Source organism: Cygnus atratus, chromosome 4, assembly GCF_013377495.2.
Source record: "Cygnus atratus isolate AKBS03 ecotype Queensland, Australia chromosome 4, CAtr_DNAZoo_HiC_assembly, whole genome shotgun sequence".
Classification (NCBI taxonomy): domain Eukaryota; kingdom Metazoa; phylum Chordata; class Aves; order Anseriformes; family Anatidae; genus Cygnus; species Cygnus atratus.
In genome coordinates this window covers 26,491,037-26,510,125 of record NC_066365.1, presented here as the reverse complement: position 1 = coordinate 26,510,125, position 19,089 = coordinate 26,491,037, and the positions used below count along the sequence as shown (strand labels likewise).

The 19,089-nt window shown below is 37.9% G+C and overlaps 1 protein-coding gene across 4 annotated transcripts in view; it reads left to right on the top strand.

Annotated features, from left to right (window-relative positions):
* CLCN3 (chloride voltage-gated channel 3) overlaps positions 1 to 19,089 on the top strand; it is a 62,293-nt gene that overhangs the window by 30,391 nt on the left and 12,813 nt on the right. For all 4 annotated transcript variants that reach the window (XM_035549557.2, XM_035549541.2, XM_035549562.2 and 1 more), the window contains 7 exons: positions 8,384 to 8,541; positions 10,097 to 10,196; positions 12,400 to 12,587; positions 13,176 to 13,298; positions 14,583 to 14,789; positions 16,148 to 16,228; positions 17,470 to 18,015. In XM_035549557.2, coding sequence (XP_035405450.1) covers positions 8,384 to 8,541; positions 10,097 to 10,196; positions 12,400 to 12,587; positions 13,176 to 13,298; positions 14,583 to 14,789; positions 16,148 to 16,228; positions 17,470 to 18,015 — 1,403 coding nt within the window. The remainder of the gene's footprint in view (positions 1 to 8,383; positions 8,542 to 10,096; positions 10,197 to 12,399; positions 12,588 to 13,175; positions 13,299 to 14,582; positions 14,790 to 16,147; positions 16,229 to 17,469; positions 18,016 to 19,089) is intronic.

Below are 19,089 nucleotides of genomic sequence, written 5' to 3'. Positions count from 1 at the left end.
GTGATTTCCACTCCCGCCTTTTTACCCCCCTCTCCCCCCCAAATAGGCAAGGATTTTGCCATTCTTTAAAAGTTTGAAATATAAGCAATAGCAATACATATGTAGCAGTCAAACTGTCAGTTGCAAAACTTGAGCCTCAAGAAGCATGGGGGTTGTTAACCCACCCGTATAAACATAAATGCATTTTAGATTTTGAAAGTCCTTAATCAAAATTAATGAAATGCTCTTCCATTAATAATTTGCAATTGAGTTGGTAGCCAGGAGATGTGAGAAATATGTGCATTAAGGGCATACCAGTTTACATAGTTGTAGTAAATGTAACTTACTGTGCACTGGCGGGCCACCCACCATTACATGAAGGTAGTTACAATAACCTGCAGCTTACAACATGCTATGAGCAGTGGGGAAGTCTTTGAGATGTGCTAGTATCTGAGGTATTAGAAAGCTAATGAGCAAATCAATATTAGGCCTTTCATGGGCCTGAACATGGCCTGATTTGGGATAATCATATTGGCAGAATTTTTCTTCTTGTTGCATCCTGTCTTTGCCCTTCAAAAGAGTATCTAAGTAGTTGTTAAGTACATGCAGCAGCAGTGTTTAGAAATGTGATTATCTAAGTTTCTCTTGTCCTGGCTATCGCCTTGGCTGTTGTTAGATGCTAGATTACTTCCTTTTGTAAGGTTTGCTTTACGTAACGTTACATCTCTTTATACCTTTTTGTTTTTCTCATCTCTTTCTTGCACGGTCCATATTTTTAAGTTGTAAATTTAATAGATTGAGGACCCCCGTAACTCTTCACTTGCATATCTGAAGTCACTATTTGTTTGGGCCATAACTAAAGAAATAGTATAGACCATTCTCCATGTACTTTAAGACAAGAAAATGAGTCTGTAATAACACGTTTTTCTTCCTCCTGCATCAAAAACAGAAAGAGAAGTGATTCTTCCACCTAAAGTCAAAAGACAAAGATAATTATGCATTTTTTAATGTGCTATATGCATTGAGCGATATTTCACCTGTTCTTTGCCCTTTTCTCAGATTCCTGTGTGTTTGCAGTGGATACAGGTTCTCAAAAGTCTTTGTTTTCACTCAGAGGTGCTACTATTCAGCTTGCACTTAACTCTTGCTTTTTTAAAGGCTTTTTTTTTTTAACCCAGATTGATTTTTTTTTTTTTTTGCCAGAAGTAATGGAGGGGAAGGGATTATTTACTACTCAGTGCTTCTGTCAGGCATTTTGATAATTTTCCCTGTTTTTCAAATCTTGTTCTGAGTCTTCCAGTTTCCTAGTATATTTGCCAGGTGATTTTTTTTTGCAGTTGCTGCATATATAGTTTTGTCATTTTGTATGAATTTGGTTGTAATGCAGAGAGCAATTTGTAGCTTGTGACCCTTATGATGTGATGCAGTTTAAGAAAGCCAACTAAAGAGGCTGTGAATTCATAGCTGCACACAAAGGGAGAAGTATTACTTGATTACAAAGACTTTAAAAATCATTGATCACCAGCAGTGGTGAATGGTGCATTCTGGTGCGGCGTGCTGTGCTTCTGATTCTGGAATTTAAAAATTATTTCTAGCCAGGAAAAGACAATAGTGCTTAATGGCTTTTTCTGAGTGGTTACAGACAAATTTAAATAAACTGCCAACTGTTTCTTGTCTTTTTTCTTTTTCTTTCTTTCTTTTATGGAAAGCCTTGTGTTTTGAGGTCTGAAGATGGCTATAGAAAGAAGCTTAGGCACTAAGACGTACCTCGTGTATACAAATCTTCTTTGTAACGAGTGTAAATGATCCTTACCGTGTGCACTGTGCTGGGCCCTTCCCCGCCTCCATTCCCCTTGGCACCTAATACCCAAGGACACATGGGTGAAGCAAAGCCTTGGATTAGTGTCTGGTCTCTGGAAAGATACAGCCCCGGCTGATTTTAGCACTCAGCAGGTTTGGATGGTCATGTCGGGGAGGGCTTATTCCAGCCTTTGCTGTAAACTGATTAGCTCCATTTTCACTCGCAGGGGTGCGTTTTGTTTTTTCCTCCTTTCACGCTGCTTAAAGTAAGCCAAATGAAATGTCCTGCGCCGCTGTCAGCGGGAAGGATGGCAGCTGAGCAGAATCGGCTCAGTTGTGCATCATCTAGAAAAAGGGGTGTGTGAGCAGCAGCAAGATAGAGTATTCTTGCTGAAACAGGTGTTTCTTGACAATCTATGTAATGCTTGGAGAAATGGGTGCTGTGCTTGCTCTGCCATTGATATCATTTACCCATTGCATTCACAACTCTAAAATCTTTTTTAAACAGGCGTCTGGGGGTTTTGAGCTCTGTGAAATAGGTATTACTGTATACTGGCAGGATATTAATATTGATGTAGAAGTTCTGAATCCTTTCCAGCAGAAAGGCATAATTAAAATTTAACAAGACTCCAAGGGCCCATTTATATATTTCAATGTAACTAGTCTGACAGTTCGTTGCTGTGGAAGGGGGTGAGCTTGCTTGCCCTCCCTCTCCTCCTCTTGCACTGACTATTTCTTGTCTGTCAGCACGGTACCTTAACCATGGTTCTGTATAATGTCAGTTTTTTTTCTTTTTGTTCCTTTTGTCTGCTTAATTGGATTAGCATATTTGATTGGTTTACTGAGCAGATGGATGATGTGACAGAGCTGATCCAAGGGAGTTGTAAGACCAAGAGTGGGACGGAGAAATGGGGAGAGCAACGTCTCATATTTGGGAGCGCTGAGTACAGCTCAGCCTTACTGTGTAGTTATGTCCTAAGAGATGTTTCATTCATGAAACGGACTAAGCTGGTGCATGCTGAGACGGGGTATGTTGTCATGTGCATTCAGAAGACGTGTATCATATGCTGTATGGCATATAGAAGTGGTCTTAGACTTCATCATAAAGTTCTGGTCTTGTTTATTCCACCAGCCACCCTCTTGAGCCTGTTCATGTCCTAGTTCTGTAGCTTGTTCTCTGTAAGCTATACATGTGTGGATTTGTTCTCTACATAATATTGGGTAATTGTGCGGATAATCATGCTCTGTAGAACCTCCTGAAAATCTGTCATGCACTGTTTGATTACCAAGGATGTGGTATTTGTTTTAAATACTGATTTTCTTATCATTTTTATGCAACAAGAAGGAATACCACACAAAAGGAAGGACTCAGGAAGGATCATTGTACAGTTACGTGGGAATTGAGAGCATCAAATATGTTGTAAAACATGTTTCTTGTGTGAAACTGTACTTACATAACTGTGAAGCATGTGACCCCTCAATTCTTGAACTCAAAGATGTTAAATGTACTTTCAATGGGATTTTTAAATCGCAACATGTAGAAACGAGTCCCGTTCCTCCGTGGAGGAGAGAACCCCAACAAGAAGTGAGAAGCCAGGTCTGGAGGCTCTTCAGTTCTCCATATCCAGGGACCAGGAAAGGAGGACCCTAAAGATCTTTTTAATCTCCTGAGTTCCTTCAGTGGACAAATGCAGCTGCATATGACTGTCAGCAACTCAAGTTTAGATTTGTTAGTATTTTAAAATGCTTTAGCTGGAACATTTTTAAACTGTACCATAGTGAGTGAGTCAGTAATGATCTGCTCATATGTTTTAAAGGTGTTAGTCCTTGCTGACGTTATCTTTTTAAATGGATTAGCTAGAAACTTAGCAGGTATCCTTACAAACAAGCAAACAATCATACCCCATGACTTTTCATCAGCTGTGTGTTGCACAGGGTTGCTTTCAAACCTCCTGAAAGGAATCTACTGAGTGACAAAAGGATGAAAGATCACTACTGGAGGAGGTGAGGCAGCCTTTGAAAATGCTCTGCATGGCACATGACAAATGTTTTGTAATCTACAAAGTCAGCTTTTTGTCATGTTTATCATAGTGTCAATGTCAATCAAGATTGGAGACTGCTTGTGTGAGGCATATGTAGAGAGTACAAAAGAAGAGGTATTCCTTGCCTCAAGGGGACAGAAGGCAAGGAGGAAGCTGTAATGTATAAAACAGCCTGAGTGATTCTAGCAAAATATTAGTTTAGTAATTTCTTGGTTTCCTGCCTTATATCAGGAGGGACCAGCCAAATAAAGCTGGAAATTGGATCAGTGTTTGGAACTAACAGCTGTTTAGTATCGGTTCATGCTCAGAAGGAAATTAAGAAAAGCATGTACCAGGTCCTGCAAGGACTGCTTTCTCCATCAAGGGATAGTGTCCACTCAAGCTATTTTGGATTGTATTTTTTCAGTCTCATTTAAAAATAAACAAACAGAAATTAAAAACAAAAAACACCAAAGCCAACCAACCAAAAAAAACTTATTCAGAGAAGAGAGCTCTTTTATGCCATTGGAATCGGCTTCCCTTATTCCGGTTTTGGCCATGCAGCACTATTACTTGGTTTTGCTGTACCTCATTCTGATCAGGCCTCCCAGGGTGCAGCGTTCTACTGTGAACCTTAATGCTTACGACAGTTTTTTTTTAATATTTTTTTTTTTCTTTCAGTACAATGCAAGCTACTTTCTTAAAACTATTGGAATTGGGAACTAGGAATCCAACTGAGTCCCAACATTTCATATCCATGGCTTGTTGTGTGTTTTTATTTATTTATTTATTTTGGTGTGTTTTGTTTTTGGTGAGGTGAGGATGCTACAAAACATTCCTTCAGTAGTCTGTATGCAGCACTGCTCAGCATCATGATGTCATTAATATGCAGAGGTTGTTGGGAGTGTACAGGCAGTTAAAAAGATGGTTTCTGTGTTTAACATTGTAAGTAAAGATTAAATTAAGTAATCGATGTTTTACGTCTGTTTTTTTCCCCTGTTTTAATCAACTTCACTTGAAACAGTACTTCAGCACTCAGATCTGATTGCTGAGAGAGGGTTGTGCTGAAGGCTTGGAATTACATGCGTGGAAGGATAACGAAAGTCAGTTACCTTCCTAGAAAATAGCTCAGGCAAGGCCAACAGCAATTGGATCACCGAGAAAACACAACCTCCTTGCTCTGAAGAAACATGTTACTTTTATTGTCTGGAAGTTTACTGTCTGCAAGCAGTCTGTGATTGCAGCAGCTCGCTAGCTACGTGTAGAGAACACAAGATCGGTGAAGACGCTGTTGGACAATTTTGCTAATTAAGGGATGCCAGCTACCTCAGGTCCTAAAGTTTTGCCAAGTATAGAAGGATTGTGTTGAATTTGCTTCGTAAGGTTTCCTGTATGTTATATGGAGCCTCTGAGAGGAGTTATATAGAGCCTCTGAGAGGACCAGTGTGTTGTTATTTTACCTCTCTGTGGTAACATGGGTTAGTTTGGAATAATTATGATAATAAAAGTTCTGCCTGTCGTTTTTTTACCATCTGCTTCCCAGTCTAATAAAGCCTTAAGCAAAGCCATACATAAGAAAAAGAAGACTTTACTTTCTTTGCAGCTGCAGAATAGCTCAGGTGTGTACATGCAGAAAATGGAGGTGTTCCGTAGCTAGAGGCTGTGTATATATACTTTGTGTGATAATTAATAATTTCCTGCTTGGAGATTAGAGTGTTGTGTTGAAAAATACATATGAATGGCAAAGATTTTAGCACAATCCATTGAATTGAAAATAAATTTAAAACGCTTTGATGAAACTGGCATGACATGATGAGACTTCGCATGTGTTTATGCTGATGAGAATCATCATTGGCATGGCTGGAAGGAGTGCCTTGTGGTGTGGCGTGTTAGAGAAGGAAGGGAAGACTGGGAAGTGAAAGCTCAGAAAAGTGTCGAGTACTGGTAAAGGTATATTTCTCTAAATGCTGCTTTGGAATAGTTAAAGGCACTATAGATGATGATATTAGCTGGAGAATGTCCGATGTCACTGCTGTCAGACTGTATCTTAGACGCTGAGCATCACATCTTACACAGCTGTTCTCTCCGTGGTCCTCTTCAGGGTGGCCTTTACACCACGCTCACTCCAGCCTGTTTCTCAGGTGTAATGGTATACCATATATATATATATATACGTGGTTTCTCTTGGTATAATGTAACAGCTGATCGTCTGCATAAGGCATCCATGACAGCTCTGTATTCAAGGAAATCACCTCTTCAGCTTCACATCTCGTTCTGTATCTCTCCCCACCATACAATAATCATTTCAGTGTTTGGTGTGCCACGTGTTTCCCATCCTGTGACTTAGCAGATGCTGGTAAAGCAGGAGCTTGACGTGATCTCAGTGGGATTTTTACCGTGCCCAGGCAAGGACCGTTCTTCATTAGTCTACTCCAAGCTCTGCTCAGGGCCTGGTGTAGTTTGTGGTGCTGTCCCTGATGGTTTCTGTGGAAAGAATCCAGTTCAGCACTTTGTGATATATGCTTAAAATCAGCTCTTACTGTTTGTGATGCTTTTCCAGCTCTCAACTGTCCTTTGCCTCATGTGGCATAAAGCTGCGTGCTCCTTATAGCTTAATGTTTTTGGTTCATATATAATGGTTCGTATATAGCAGGGCATAAAGCCACGCTCTGGGGCAAAGGCAAGCTTTTGTTCTATTGTGGTCACTCAGGTTCAGGAAACTTCTTGATGTAACTGAAACGTTGTAGGAGATGAATAATTAAGCTGAGGCTGAACTGTAATTTATGTCCCCTTTGTGAAGAAGGATAATGTCGCATAAAAAAAAGGCATTTTCATTTCGTCTTCTGTTGTTTTTTTTTTCCCCCTTTAAATTTTGAGAGCAGTATCACTTTTGGTTACTGTCTCATCCACTAGATGCACTTGTCCTTTCAGCTAGCCAGACATGTATGTTAGACTTCCTTTCTCGTTACCAGAATTGGAAATGGCAAGAGAGTTGAATCCCTTATCCTAGATCAAGATTTTTACATTTGCCTCCACTTGCAAATCTGACCCAAGCTTCTGTTGTTGTTAGCCTTTTTGGCTAACAATGGAAGCATCTGTCCTAAGAGAGACCAGCAGCAGCTTTGAGAGAAAGGTGTTGGCACTGTTGAGGCATTTTCTGCATTTGCATTCTTCCCTTTCACTTTAAATGTGAAACAAATAAGTAAATTAACAAACTAATCTTTTTGTACGCTTTTCAGCTTGTCTGCATGTAAACAGCAAAGCAGGGGTGCTGAGTACTAAAACAAATAGTTTTGTGTATCTTGAAAGTTTCAGATTGCATTTGGTCTTAATACATTTTTTGTTATAATTTTCTTGTCTTGTCCTTCACCACCAAGAAAATGTCCAAATAAGCATTGTGTTACATAAAAGATCTTTTGTTTATTTTTTATACATTGTAAACTGCTGACAGCACCAAGAAGCTGAACCCACAATTCCAAAAAATAAAAATAAAAATCTTAGGCCCGCCTGAACTGATAGTAGTGTTGGCCAAATTGGGCCTACATCTTTAAGAATAGAGGTTATTGTGGTATACCATGTGCCGTTGGCCAAATTACTTTATTTTTAGTCAAACAAGTGAGAGTAACCACTCTTTAAATCATTATTGTCTATATTAACCTCAATATAAATGTTCCCTTTATACCAATTACTGCTGTAGAAGCACTGAGGGCGTGGGGGAATGGTGGTCGTGCTATATTTAGGCAGCCATTCAGAAGGAAATTTTGCCTAGGGTCTGTAAACATACCACAGGAACTCAAAAAAACCCAATATATTGCTGAATTGCTGACATATGGAAGCTTAAAAAGACAAAGCTTTCCTGCATTCCATATTCATCTCATTCTTTTTATTCTGATTACTGAAAGAAATACTGCTGGGGGGTGCTGCTGTGTAAGCTGGCTGTGCAGGAGTTAGCTAGTGATGATAAATCAGTAGAAGACATTTTCTTTTTACAGTATTTCCAACTTTGTGACTGAGGGCTGTCTTGTGAGTACTTGCTTCATTTTTTTTAAGCTGCATTTATTATCTGTTGATAATACTTTTTAGGTTTGATTCAGACATGCAGGAGAGAGCGGTAAACAAAGACTGGAATATTTAGAAATAACTGGCAACTTATGGAGGGTCCTGTGAGCTTCGTGTATTAGCTGATTTTGTTTTCTTACAGTCAATTTTTCCTCTAGTAGTTCATAAACAAAAGCAAATTTCAAGTTAAATATGTGTCGGAAACACTCATTTTTTTCCCCCCACTTTGTTCTGTTGAAATTTCTCAGGAGTCTGCACACAAAATGGAACAGTAATTTGACTAGTACATTAATTTATATTTAACCAACATGAAATATGAAGTTGCTGTTGTGCGAATTTAACGTACAGATAAACGACAGAAAAACAATTAACATGCAACGTTGAGAGATCTAAATGACGTAACATACACATACTATGGGAAGTGTCTTAATTACTTGCACAGAAGCTTTATATGCAATGTCATGATCATTAGAATACTTAGTTTATTACAGAATTTATTAATTTCTGTCTGTTCTCTGTCACAGGAACTCATTATACAATGACAAATGGAGGAAGCATCAACAGTTCAACGCATTTACTGGATCTTCTGGATGAACCAATTCCTGGAGTAGGAACGTACGATGACTTCCATACCATTGACTGGGTTCGAGAGAAGTGCAAAGACAGAGAAAGGCATAGACGGGTACATGAGATAAATAGCAGTACTTGGAATTTATTTTGGCTTGGGTATTGGTGTTGAGATCTGGTCTAGTAATACATATAAATACGTGCAGACTTTTAAATTTGTAAGTATTTAACATCAGGTAGGACTACTCTAATGCTATTAAAAACCAACCAAACAAAAAAAAACAGTGTCATTGGTACCTGCAGTTGTGCAACAGTATTATAACTTTAAAAGAAAGCAGTAACTTAACAGAGTGGGAACAGGTGTGTCACGCCCCCTTGACATTTTTATAGTACTGCGTTTATTGCAATGGTTGTGTATTTAAAGCTATATTCCAGTGTAGATGAATTTGCAGCAGTATGGCAGTGCTTGTGGTGGTACATGTACTGGTATAAGTGTATGTCTGCTACTGCTATGCAGTGCTCTGGTTGTTTTGACTGTGAACAGTGAAATTCTCATATCTAAAATATTAGCGTCTAACTATTTAACAAAAAAAGTAGTCCCAGTAAGCATAGGAAATGTCCTCTCCACTCTTCCATCACAAAACTTTCTTTTCTCCTCTTCTTTATTCATTTCTTGAGAAGATCTTCAAAGTTCAGCCTGTTCACCTGTATCAGCGTGCTCTGCTACAGGTTCTTTCATGAACTGGACTCTGGTTGTATTACTGTTGTACAAGTTATCATCAGTCTTGTAATAAATCTGTTTAGTAGCCTTTTAGGAGGAAGTACGCTATTTGGAGCCTTATTGCCAAACTTTTGGAATCCTTACATTAATTTACTTTAAAAATAAAGCAGATTTAGAGATTTCCTTGCCTAGTATTGTGCTTTCTTGATTTATTCCCCCCCCGCCCATGCACCTTGTTTGTTTTAGATGCTATCTCCCTCCTTTTATAGTATGAAAAAAAATTAAGACAGTTACATAATAAAACACGTTGAGGACAAATTTTGACTACATGCACAAAGTAAAGTAAATAAAGCTAAAATGATTTTTTTTTCTGTATAGTACCATTAGATGTCATTGGTTATAGTTGTTTAGAAGGGTCAGGTAGTTGTCTAGGTTTTTCATTTTTTTCTGTTCTTTTTTGGTGTGGTATTTGGTTTAAACATAAAAGAAAAATGTTTATATTTGGACTAGAAGCTTAGTAATTAATCTGAGCTAATTAATCTGAGTTATATGGAATAGCTTATTAGTAATATACTAAAAGAAATACAGTATTTCCGGTTCAGTGTAAATCATTGAAGAGAAATAATTTTACAGGAGAGAAATAATTTTACAATTACATGTTCTAGACGTTGCGGAAAGTATTCATTTTTCCTAATGTGCAATTTTGGGGTTTTAGTTCTTTAAATTAAATTTACCTTCCTCTGTCAGTTACTAGATATCTGAATAATTAAGTTTATTTTATGCAGTAATACTGGGAGAATGCTTGTAGCTTAAAGAGTGGGTATATTTGCCTGCAGTTTGCATCACACAGTTACTTATACGTCATGCATCACACAGTTACTTATACATGCTTTTTTCTCCTGTTATTAAAAAAACACGTGCAACTATTCATAATGATTTCTCTTTGCAGATTAACAGCAAGAAGAAAGAATCAGCATGGGAGATGACAAAAAGCTTGTATGATGCATGGTCAGGATGGCTCGTAGTCACACTAACTGGCTTGGCATCAGGTAATTTAAAAAAAGAGAGTATTTCTTTACATTTCATTTGTGTGTTATTCACCAACTTGGATAAGAGCTAGTTCAGGCTAGTGTTGTAATTTCATTAAGGGAGGAAAAGAGTCACTATCTTGATATACAGACCTTAGTGTTTTGGGGGAAAGGATTTACTAAGGGAAACAAAACCCTTTACCACTTGGTTTATTTTAGGATGAATTTTTATAGCTGAAATTGTTTGATAGTTTGTGGCCGCACTGTGATGCAGTGCTACTTTCTACTGGCACAGTTTCAAGTGACCAAAATATGCAGAAGCAAGAGGTTGCAAATGTTTTCTCAGTTTTTCCAAAGAAATATTTTAAACAGAAATATTAGATTTAAGTCCTAGGAGGATTTGATTAGTTGCAGAATATAGAAATGTCTGTTAAAAGGCATGGGAAGTGTATAATTACTACTTAAATATATACATAATCACTCACAAATCACATATAAATTAGTATATATGCAAAATGTGTAGCATGTTTATATACCTCTGAATATACAAAGTGGGAGTGTATAATTGCTGGAAATTGCTTACGTTAATTTGAGTGGGAAAGTGCAGTGTTGTTTTCTTGTGTGTTTTTTTTCTCCCCCTCCAAAGCTGCAATGTATATTAAAATAGCTTTACTGTGCTTCAGAGCACCAAAGCTAGCAAATTCTGGCCATGAACATTGCCCAGGTTTTACAGTTTCAGTTGTTTTATGTCGTATCTGTCCAGTGAATCTCAAGTGGTACAACCTTGATTTCTGTCAGGAAAAGGTCTTAGTTTATGTATTTCAATTAATGTAGTTTAAATTCTGTTCTACTGAAATACTGACTTAGACCTTGTTTGGCCCAGAATCTTAAACTGATGGTGTATGGAGATAAGTAAATGTGAACCGGCGTTAGTTGTCTACTGCCAGTTCATACAAGTAAGCCCAGGGGCTGTCTCTAGACAAATTTCTCTGGTAGTGATTAATACCTTAAAAATAGGAAATTATAACTAATTAACAGTTGTATACATTCTCAAAAATACTGACTTCAGATGCAGTTTTGCAGTACACTGGTACCATGAAAAATGTATTTGTTTTTTGTAAATATTTTTAAATGATTTAAAAAAACAAAAAAAGCTTTGAGTTGGAGAAGTGCTTAGCATCTGTGCTGCTTGTTACCTGTAGTAGGAGGTTTACATGCTCACCATGTTATGATATTAGGCCATTTTGTGTATCTATTACAAGAATGTCATCAGGGTTTGTGTGGTCTTCTATTTATGATGTTCTAAAACCCTTGTTGGCAAGGTAAGAATTATTTTTTTAAAAAATATACATTTACAAAATATACTAAAATAGTTCATGAGTTCTTTGAGGCACGGTAAGATATTGTGTCAGAAAGTGTGTTGTCTCTTTTGTCAGAAAAATATTACAGTCATCTTTTGACTCTTAACTCTGTAGTATCAGTGGACTGTTGGAGAAGTATGGCGTAGGGATTAAAACAAAAAAATACATCTTTCTGGGCCCTCCGGTATGAGACAGTTAGACATACTGCAGAAAGTCCAGCGGAGGGTCTGCAGCACCTCTCCTGTGAGTAGTGGCCAAAAGAGCTGGGCCTGTGCAGCCTGGGGAACAGAAGGCCTGGGGGGAGATAACATCAATGTCTATAAACACCTAAAGGAGGGTGCAAAGAAGATGTAGGCAGGCTCTTTTCAGTGGTGCCCAGAGCCAGGACAGGAGGGAGTGGGCAGAAACTTGATGGAACAAGAGGTTCCATCTAGACATCAGGAGGCACTTCTGTGCTGTGCAGCTGATGGAGCACTGGTAATAGGTTGCTGTACAGAGGCTGTGGTCTCTCTCCTTGGAGATCTTCTGAAGCCTCCTGGACATGGTCCTGGGCAGCCTGCTCTGGGAGCAGGGGATTGGACCAGAGGACCTCCAGAGGTCTCTGCCAACCTCAGCCATGCTGGGATTTTGAGTGATTCTGGGATCCAACTTGGGAAATAACAAAAGGTACCAGATTCTTCAGCAAATATCTTACTATACTGGAAATATAATATATTCCTCGAAATCAGTAATGTTTGAAATGTCATTTTCTTTAGGCTTTCTGTAACTTCAGTTTATATAAGTTAATGCCATCCCACTTCATTTTAGCTGCTTTTATTGTTTCCACTTCCTAGAACGTTAACGCAGAACTGTTTCTACAACAGGGGCACTGGCAGGATTAATCGATATTGCTGCTGACTGGATGACTGACTTAAAGGAAGGCATTTGCCTTAGTGCTTTGTGGTTTAACCATGAACAGTGTTGCTGGGGTTCAAATGAGACCACGTTTGAAGAGAGAGATAAATGTCCACAGTGGAAAACATGGGCAGAACTAATAATTGGGCAAGCAGAGGTAAGTATATGCCCCTTCTTTGAAGTCATTCGCTCTACTGAGCAAAGAAAAGAATGGTCTTAAGGCCAGGGTACTAAATTGGGCTTTGGGTTCTACTATTGCTCAGTTTTTCGGCATTTTAATTGATTAATTAGTTACGCTCTAATAAATGTGCATTTTATATACTGCAAGAGGACTTGGAGTATTGCGGGTGTAAGGAATTTATAAGGAGAGTATAGAACTGTTAATAACGGGAACTTTTATTCTTGATCATACTAAACAAAAAACTAAACAGATAAGAAGTCTGTATTGTCCTTGGATAATTAAGAATATTGTTTTTAGTTTTTCTACCATAAAACCTTTTTAATAAAGAAGACTTAGTATTCAGTCGATCTTAGGCATTTTTATAGCTATTAGGTGCTGTACTATGCTTGTTTTTATCTTGTTTGTTTGTTAATGTGAAGTCTTAGAACACTAACTTGTATAACCCAGTCTTTGCTGATGTGCAAAGGGCTATGCTTTTCAGTACTTCTCTGTTATTTTCAGCAGTGACTGCTCCTACATCAAATTTGTGTTCTGACGTTTTGGGGTTTTTCTTTTTTTCTTTAGGGTCCAGGCTCATACATAATGAACTACATAATGTACATTTTCTGGGCTTTGAGCTTTGCGTTCTTAGCAGTTTCTCTGGTGAAGGTATTTGCTCCATATGCCTGTGGCTCTGGGATACCTGAGGTGAGGTCTAAATAATAATTACATTACAGATGTTTCATATTGGCGTGAAAATTCCTGCTGCTTTACAGGTTCGGGGGGAAACCAAGAGGAAGGGCCTTGTGACTTTGAAATACATTAGTATGAATATTCAAATTTAAATAATGTAATTATGCCAACTGTTGCTGAAAAAAGGAGGTGCTGTGAAGCTTCGGGTACTGAGTGCATAGGTTTTCACTTCATGCTTGTGGCCGGACTACGTTTTGTGGAAAAACTTAGCCTAAGAGAGTAAACTTCTGAAGAGTTATTTCCCAGCACCCCTCCAAACCTTGCCCTGCAGTGATCAGAGAGCAGAGGATCATTGACAGAATGTGGGTCGACTATCAACTCTCAAAACAAATTGTGTAGTATCCCTGGAAACTCATCTTTTTACAGTTGCTCTCTGCAACTATGCACAGAGTGTGGTGGGGGATGGGGGGGACGACAAAGTAAAATTCCGGTCAGTCACACTTCTCCGGTCATTCTGTAAATATTTTCCATGTATTTGTACTGCAGAAATTGAAGGAGAAATCCTGCCTTTGTATAAGTCTGTGGTGTTACTCCAGAAAAGATTTCATCCTAAATTGGTCTCCAAATATAGATAACCTTTACTTTCTAGACACAGCTGGCCAGTGTTTTCTGCATGTCGTATTTATAGATGTGTTGTTCTTTGATTCGATAACTGTATTATTTTCTATATACAGGCATATTTGCAGGCCAGTAACGTGACATTGTTAGGAAAAGTAAAGTCCTAGGAAAGTGAAAGACACTTTCTAGTGAAAGAGGCTTATCTTTTCCATCTTCATGTCAACAAATCTTTTGCTATGTTTTTCTGTAGAGGGGAAAAAAACAGGAAATACAGAAAAATAGAAAGGGGTGAAATTGATGCAAGGGTGAGATGTCTTAGTGTAGTGCAATAGTATAGTGTTTGCAGGTTTATTTTTTCCTTCGGGAGTTTTCTGACTTTCATTTGACAATTTACATAATAAACCAGCGAATGCAGTCCTAGAAACCACTGCAGATATGTTTTCTACCAAATGTAATTGATGTTGTTGTTGTACATTATTGTTCTCTGTTGTACAGTAAGTTGCAAATGAAAAGCCTCTGGCAACCAAATGGGCTCTGTGTAGTAATCAGAATGATACATGCTTTAATGTCTGACAGAGTTAGCCCTTTGAAAAGGCTGTTTTTGAAGTTAAATGTCTAAAATGATAAAAGTAATTATTTACTGAAGAAAGTAGAATACAGTAGCATTTTTTTTTCTTCCAGATAAAAACTATTTTGAGCGGCTTCATCATCAGAGGTTATTTGGGAAAGTGGACTTTGATGATAAAAACCATCACTTTAGTCTTGGCTGTAGCATCGGGTTTGAGTTTAGGAAAGGAAGGTCCCTTGGTACATGTTGCCTGCTGCTGTGGGAATATTTTTTCCTACCTCTTTCCAAAGTACAGCACAAATGAAGCTAAAAAACGAGAGGTAAGTTTTTGTAAAATCATTTCTAGGAAGTATTGATTTTCCATATGTTTTGGTTTAAAAAAAAAAAAATAAAGAGAGAAAAAAATCCAAACACTGATTTGTTTAGAAGATATTTGTTCTCCCAGATTGTGTTTAGGCTTGAATTATCTATGGCTCTTCATTGTGTTATGACCATAGCATTCTCTAAGGCAAACTGTTTCCATGTTTCCATGTCAGAGCATTTCTGCATTTTTCCCATCTCAGTTACCATTTGATTTTTCCTTAAATTCTTTCTTTTTCTTCTTCTTGACTCTATATTTTGCCAATCATCTCCAGTTGTGTGTGAGGACAGCAGAGGATTTCTGAACTGATGAACAAAGTGCTCCTGGGAAAGGGTTGGCGACAACAGTGTTTTTGGCTCTTTACCTGTTTTTTTGTTGTTGTTGGCAGTAAGAGCCATACTATTGAAAACAAGTATAATGATAGTGAGTAGCAAGATGTAACATTGTTTTTAATTTAATAAAATTTCCATATTGTAAAATAAGAAAGAGTGTTGTCCCAGCTGTGCTGTAGTACTCTCACTCTCAACTTCCATGCTTCTCGAAGAAGACTGCAGACTGTATAGGAAACTTGGATTCACTTCCAGTTTCAAAGCGGTGTATTCTTAAGTAAATCATTTATTTTCCATGGTTTTGTTGTTCATCTCGAGTGTGATAATTCTTTGAGTTTCTCTGTGCGTTCTTCCACAGGTATGTAAGTGCTTCAGGGGCCACTGTTCTTGCAAGGAACCTGTCTGATATTGTTGCAATTAACATGCACTTGAACCAGCCTCATGCATTGAATTTAATTCATCCATGATGCTGCAGGACCATCTGCTTCTTTGTTTCCTAATAATTTCTCTCTTAATCTTCGTTCACCTTATGCCTTTTTGAAAGTTTTTGCTTGAAGAGTATTGAGAGCAAATCTACAGGACTGATTTAAAAACTGCATAGTCTGTCACTGATTTTTTTTTCTTTGCAATGAGTAATATTTGCAGTAGCTGGACTTCTTTACTACATACGTGTTCTGGTACAGGGAAAGCTTGCTACAATTTCTTGAAAAAGAGCTATCAGTAGTTTCATATTGAACCACAGGCTTCTTTTGGGAGGATGCTTGGAGGAGCATCCATGGCTTCATTGTGGCTGGTACCTTGTCAGCAGCTGCTGTGGGCAGTGGCCACATCTTATAAGCATTTTGATACACTCACCTGATGCTTTTCTGTTATCAAGTCTGTGTCCTAGATAGAAACATAGAAGAAACTGATAACTGTAATGAGATTGTGTTTTTCATTTTTAGAGCATATCACAGAGTGAAAAACCCTTTACTACTGTCTTTTCTAGGTATTGTCAGCTGCCTCAGCAGCAGGAGTATCTGTAGCCTTTGGTGCCCCAATTGGTGGAGTCCTTTTCAGCCTGGAGGAGGTATGTCAAGAGATGGCATTAAAGGAAAAATGTTTTTAAAATATGTTTTGGTATGAAAAACCTCAGATTCCTTTAAGCTGTGGAGTTTTTCCTAAGAGAGAAGTTATTTTAGGACCCACATTTCAAAATGATGAGTCCTGTTATAGGCAAACTCTTTAAGATTTTTTTTCTTTTCTTTTCTTTGGATGAATGTCAACTTTGCTTTATTTTCAAGTATATTTTTCTGGAGAATTGCTGAGTCATTAAGTACAGTTTACATAGAGAGAGGCACCAGTCTTTCACTCTATAAATGCATTCTAAAAAGTGAAAATTGTGGGACTTTTTTTCATTTTGTAAGAGGCTTTAGAAATCTCTTTGACAGTTCAGTTCTTAAAACATTTTCTTCAAAGTTTCAGACACTGAACACAAGTGAATATATTAATTATTAATAAAACAAATACACTATAATAAAACCAGCGAGGCCATCAAACTATTTTCACTAAGAAATGTTTCTTATTAAATTAGTTTTCGACATTTTTTGTTTCAAAAACAATGTTATTTAGATCATTAGCATTTTTTAAGAAATCCCACATGTTAATGGTCTTCTAAAAGTCTCCAAATGGAGTGGGAGGGAGGGGGAAGGAAGGAAAGTATACTTTCTTGTATAATTTCCGTATATCATTAAGGGATTTTGAAGAATTATTTTGTTGCAAAACAAACAGGCTGAGAAGAAGACTCTCTCAAAATTTCAGTCATGTTGTATGGGGCTTAAGTGTGAGTTTGCATGTTGTATTTAATTTTTGTTGTTGTTGTTTTAACAGTACTTCATAAAAACACACATCTGCCAGAAACCTTTCACTGTTGGCTGAAAGGAGATGAAACAGTATTAGCGGGAAATTTGAGAGAACAGCTAATACCCGATCTGGTGTTTGTTGAATGCTAGGAAGAGATGCTTATAAACAGAGAAGGTTTTAAGCATAAATTACTCTCTGTTTTTTCTTACGTCTTACAACAGCAGTGGTTTCAGTGTTGCTTTAGTACAGTTCTTGAAACTGATCTAAGTATAGTTTTAGAGCTTTATAAAAATGTAATACGTGCTGGAGCTCCAGTGCTCCAAGCGATAGGAATAGTACTGATAATATAAGACTTTTTTCCTCAGTATATATAGCATGTGATCAACAGAACTGTAATACATGCATGAAACAGTCTTTCCAGTATCTTTAATTGGATCACTAACAATTCTCATGTATTGCCTTTCGCAGGTCAGTTATTATTTCCCCCTGAAAACTTTATGGAGATCATTTTTTGCTGCTTTAGTAGCTGCATTTGTTTTAAGGTCCATCAATCCTTTTGGTAATAGCCGCCTAGTTCTTTTTTATGTGGAATATCACACTCCTTGGTACCTTTTTGAACTGCTTCCTTTTATTCTTCTGGGAGTATTTGGTGGGCTCTGGGGCGCATTTTTCATTCGAGCAAACATTGCATGGTGTCGTCGACGCAAATCTACGAAATTTGGGAAGTACCCTGTCCTGGAGGTTATTATTGTTGCAGCAATAACAGCTGTCATCGCATTTCCTAATCCATATACAAGGCTAAACACCAGTGAGCTTATTAAAGAGCTGTTCACAGACTGTGGGCCGTTAGAATCCTCCTCCCTCTGTGACTACAGAAATGATATGAACGCAAGCAAAATAGTAGATGATATTCCTGACCGCCCAGCAGGCACCGGAGTTTATTCAGCTATATGGCAGTTGTGTTTAGCACTCATATTTAAAATAATCATGACGGTCTTCACCTTTGGTATCAAGGTAAGTGTGAATGCCATGGCTGCATCATCTACTGTGATTATTTCATTACTGCCTTTCTCATTTTCCATCTCTCAAAGCTAGCATCTTTATAGTTTTGTTTTTTTTTAATGTGTAGTTTTAGGTCTCTTAAGGGGAAAAAAACAAAACCGTTTACTGTTGATTAATAAGCAAGTCTTGTAGAAAATAATGTTAAGGTTCATTGAATTCAAACTAGCCCTTTGTTTGTTCAGCTGAATAGAAGTAGGTGCTAAATTTTATAGACAACAGTAATTGTGTGGATGGAGGGCTGTATGGGCCTGGTTCAGCAGTGAGGGTGATCTTAAAATTTCTAAAAGCCAAGTAAAGCTGAGGTCAAACACGACCGCTTGGGTTCCTCAGTACTGTCGCATGAAAAACAAAAAGGCTGTATTTCTTGAACTGCTGCATCTTTTGTATCTCCTCTCCTTACTTACCACATTAATATAATTACCCCAGGCTAAGGGAGCCGATAATGATTTCTTTCCTGAAATTTCTAGTATTGCATGTCATGACTAGAAAGCAGGCTCTTTTCATGTGACTGTACTGGAAATTTCTTTTCCATTACAAAACAATTAATTTTTTGTCCTTCCTGGACACTTCATTTATCAGTCCTTCAAGCTATTCTCCAACCAGTGTCGGCTTTCTGAGCAGCATGTTGTAACTGCCATGCCTTCACTGTTTTGTGACTTTTCAGGCTCCCTGTGTACTTTTTTCAGCTACATCAATGTTAAATGTTTCTTAACACAAACACGACTTGCAGAATATCTGCTAAGCAGGATTTGTGTTTAAACTAGCTCCAGTTTTTGACAGTGTACATTGCTATTCGATAATTGCATGCATAAGAAAACACCTTATTATGGGGGTGGTTGAACGCTGGAACAGGTCATGCAGAGAAGTTATGGAGTCTCCATCCTTGGAGATACTCAAGAGCTAATTGGATGCAGTCCTGGGCAACCTGCTGTAGCTGACCCTGCTTGAACCAGGACTAAAAAGGGAGTGGGCATTGGGCTAGACAATCTGGAGAACTCCTTTCCACCCCCAACCGTTCTGTGATTG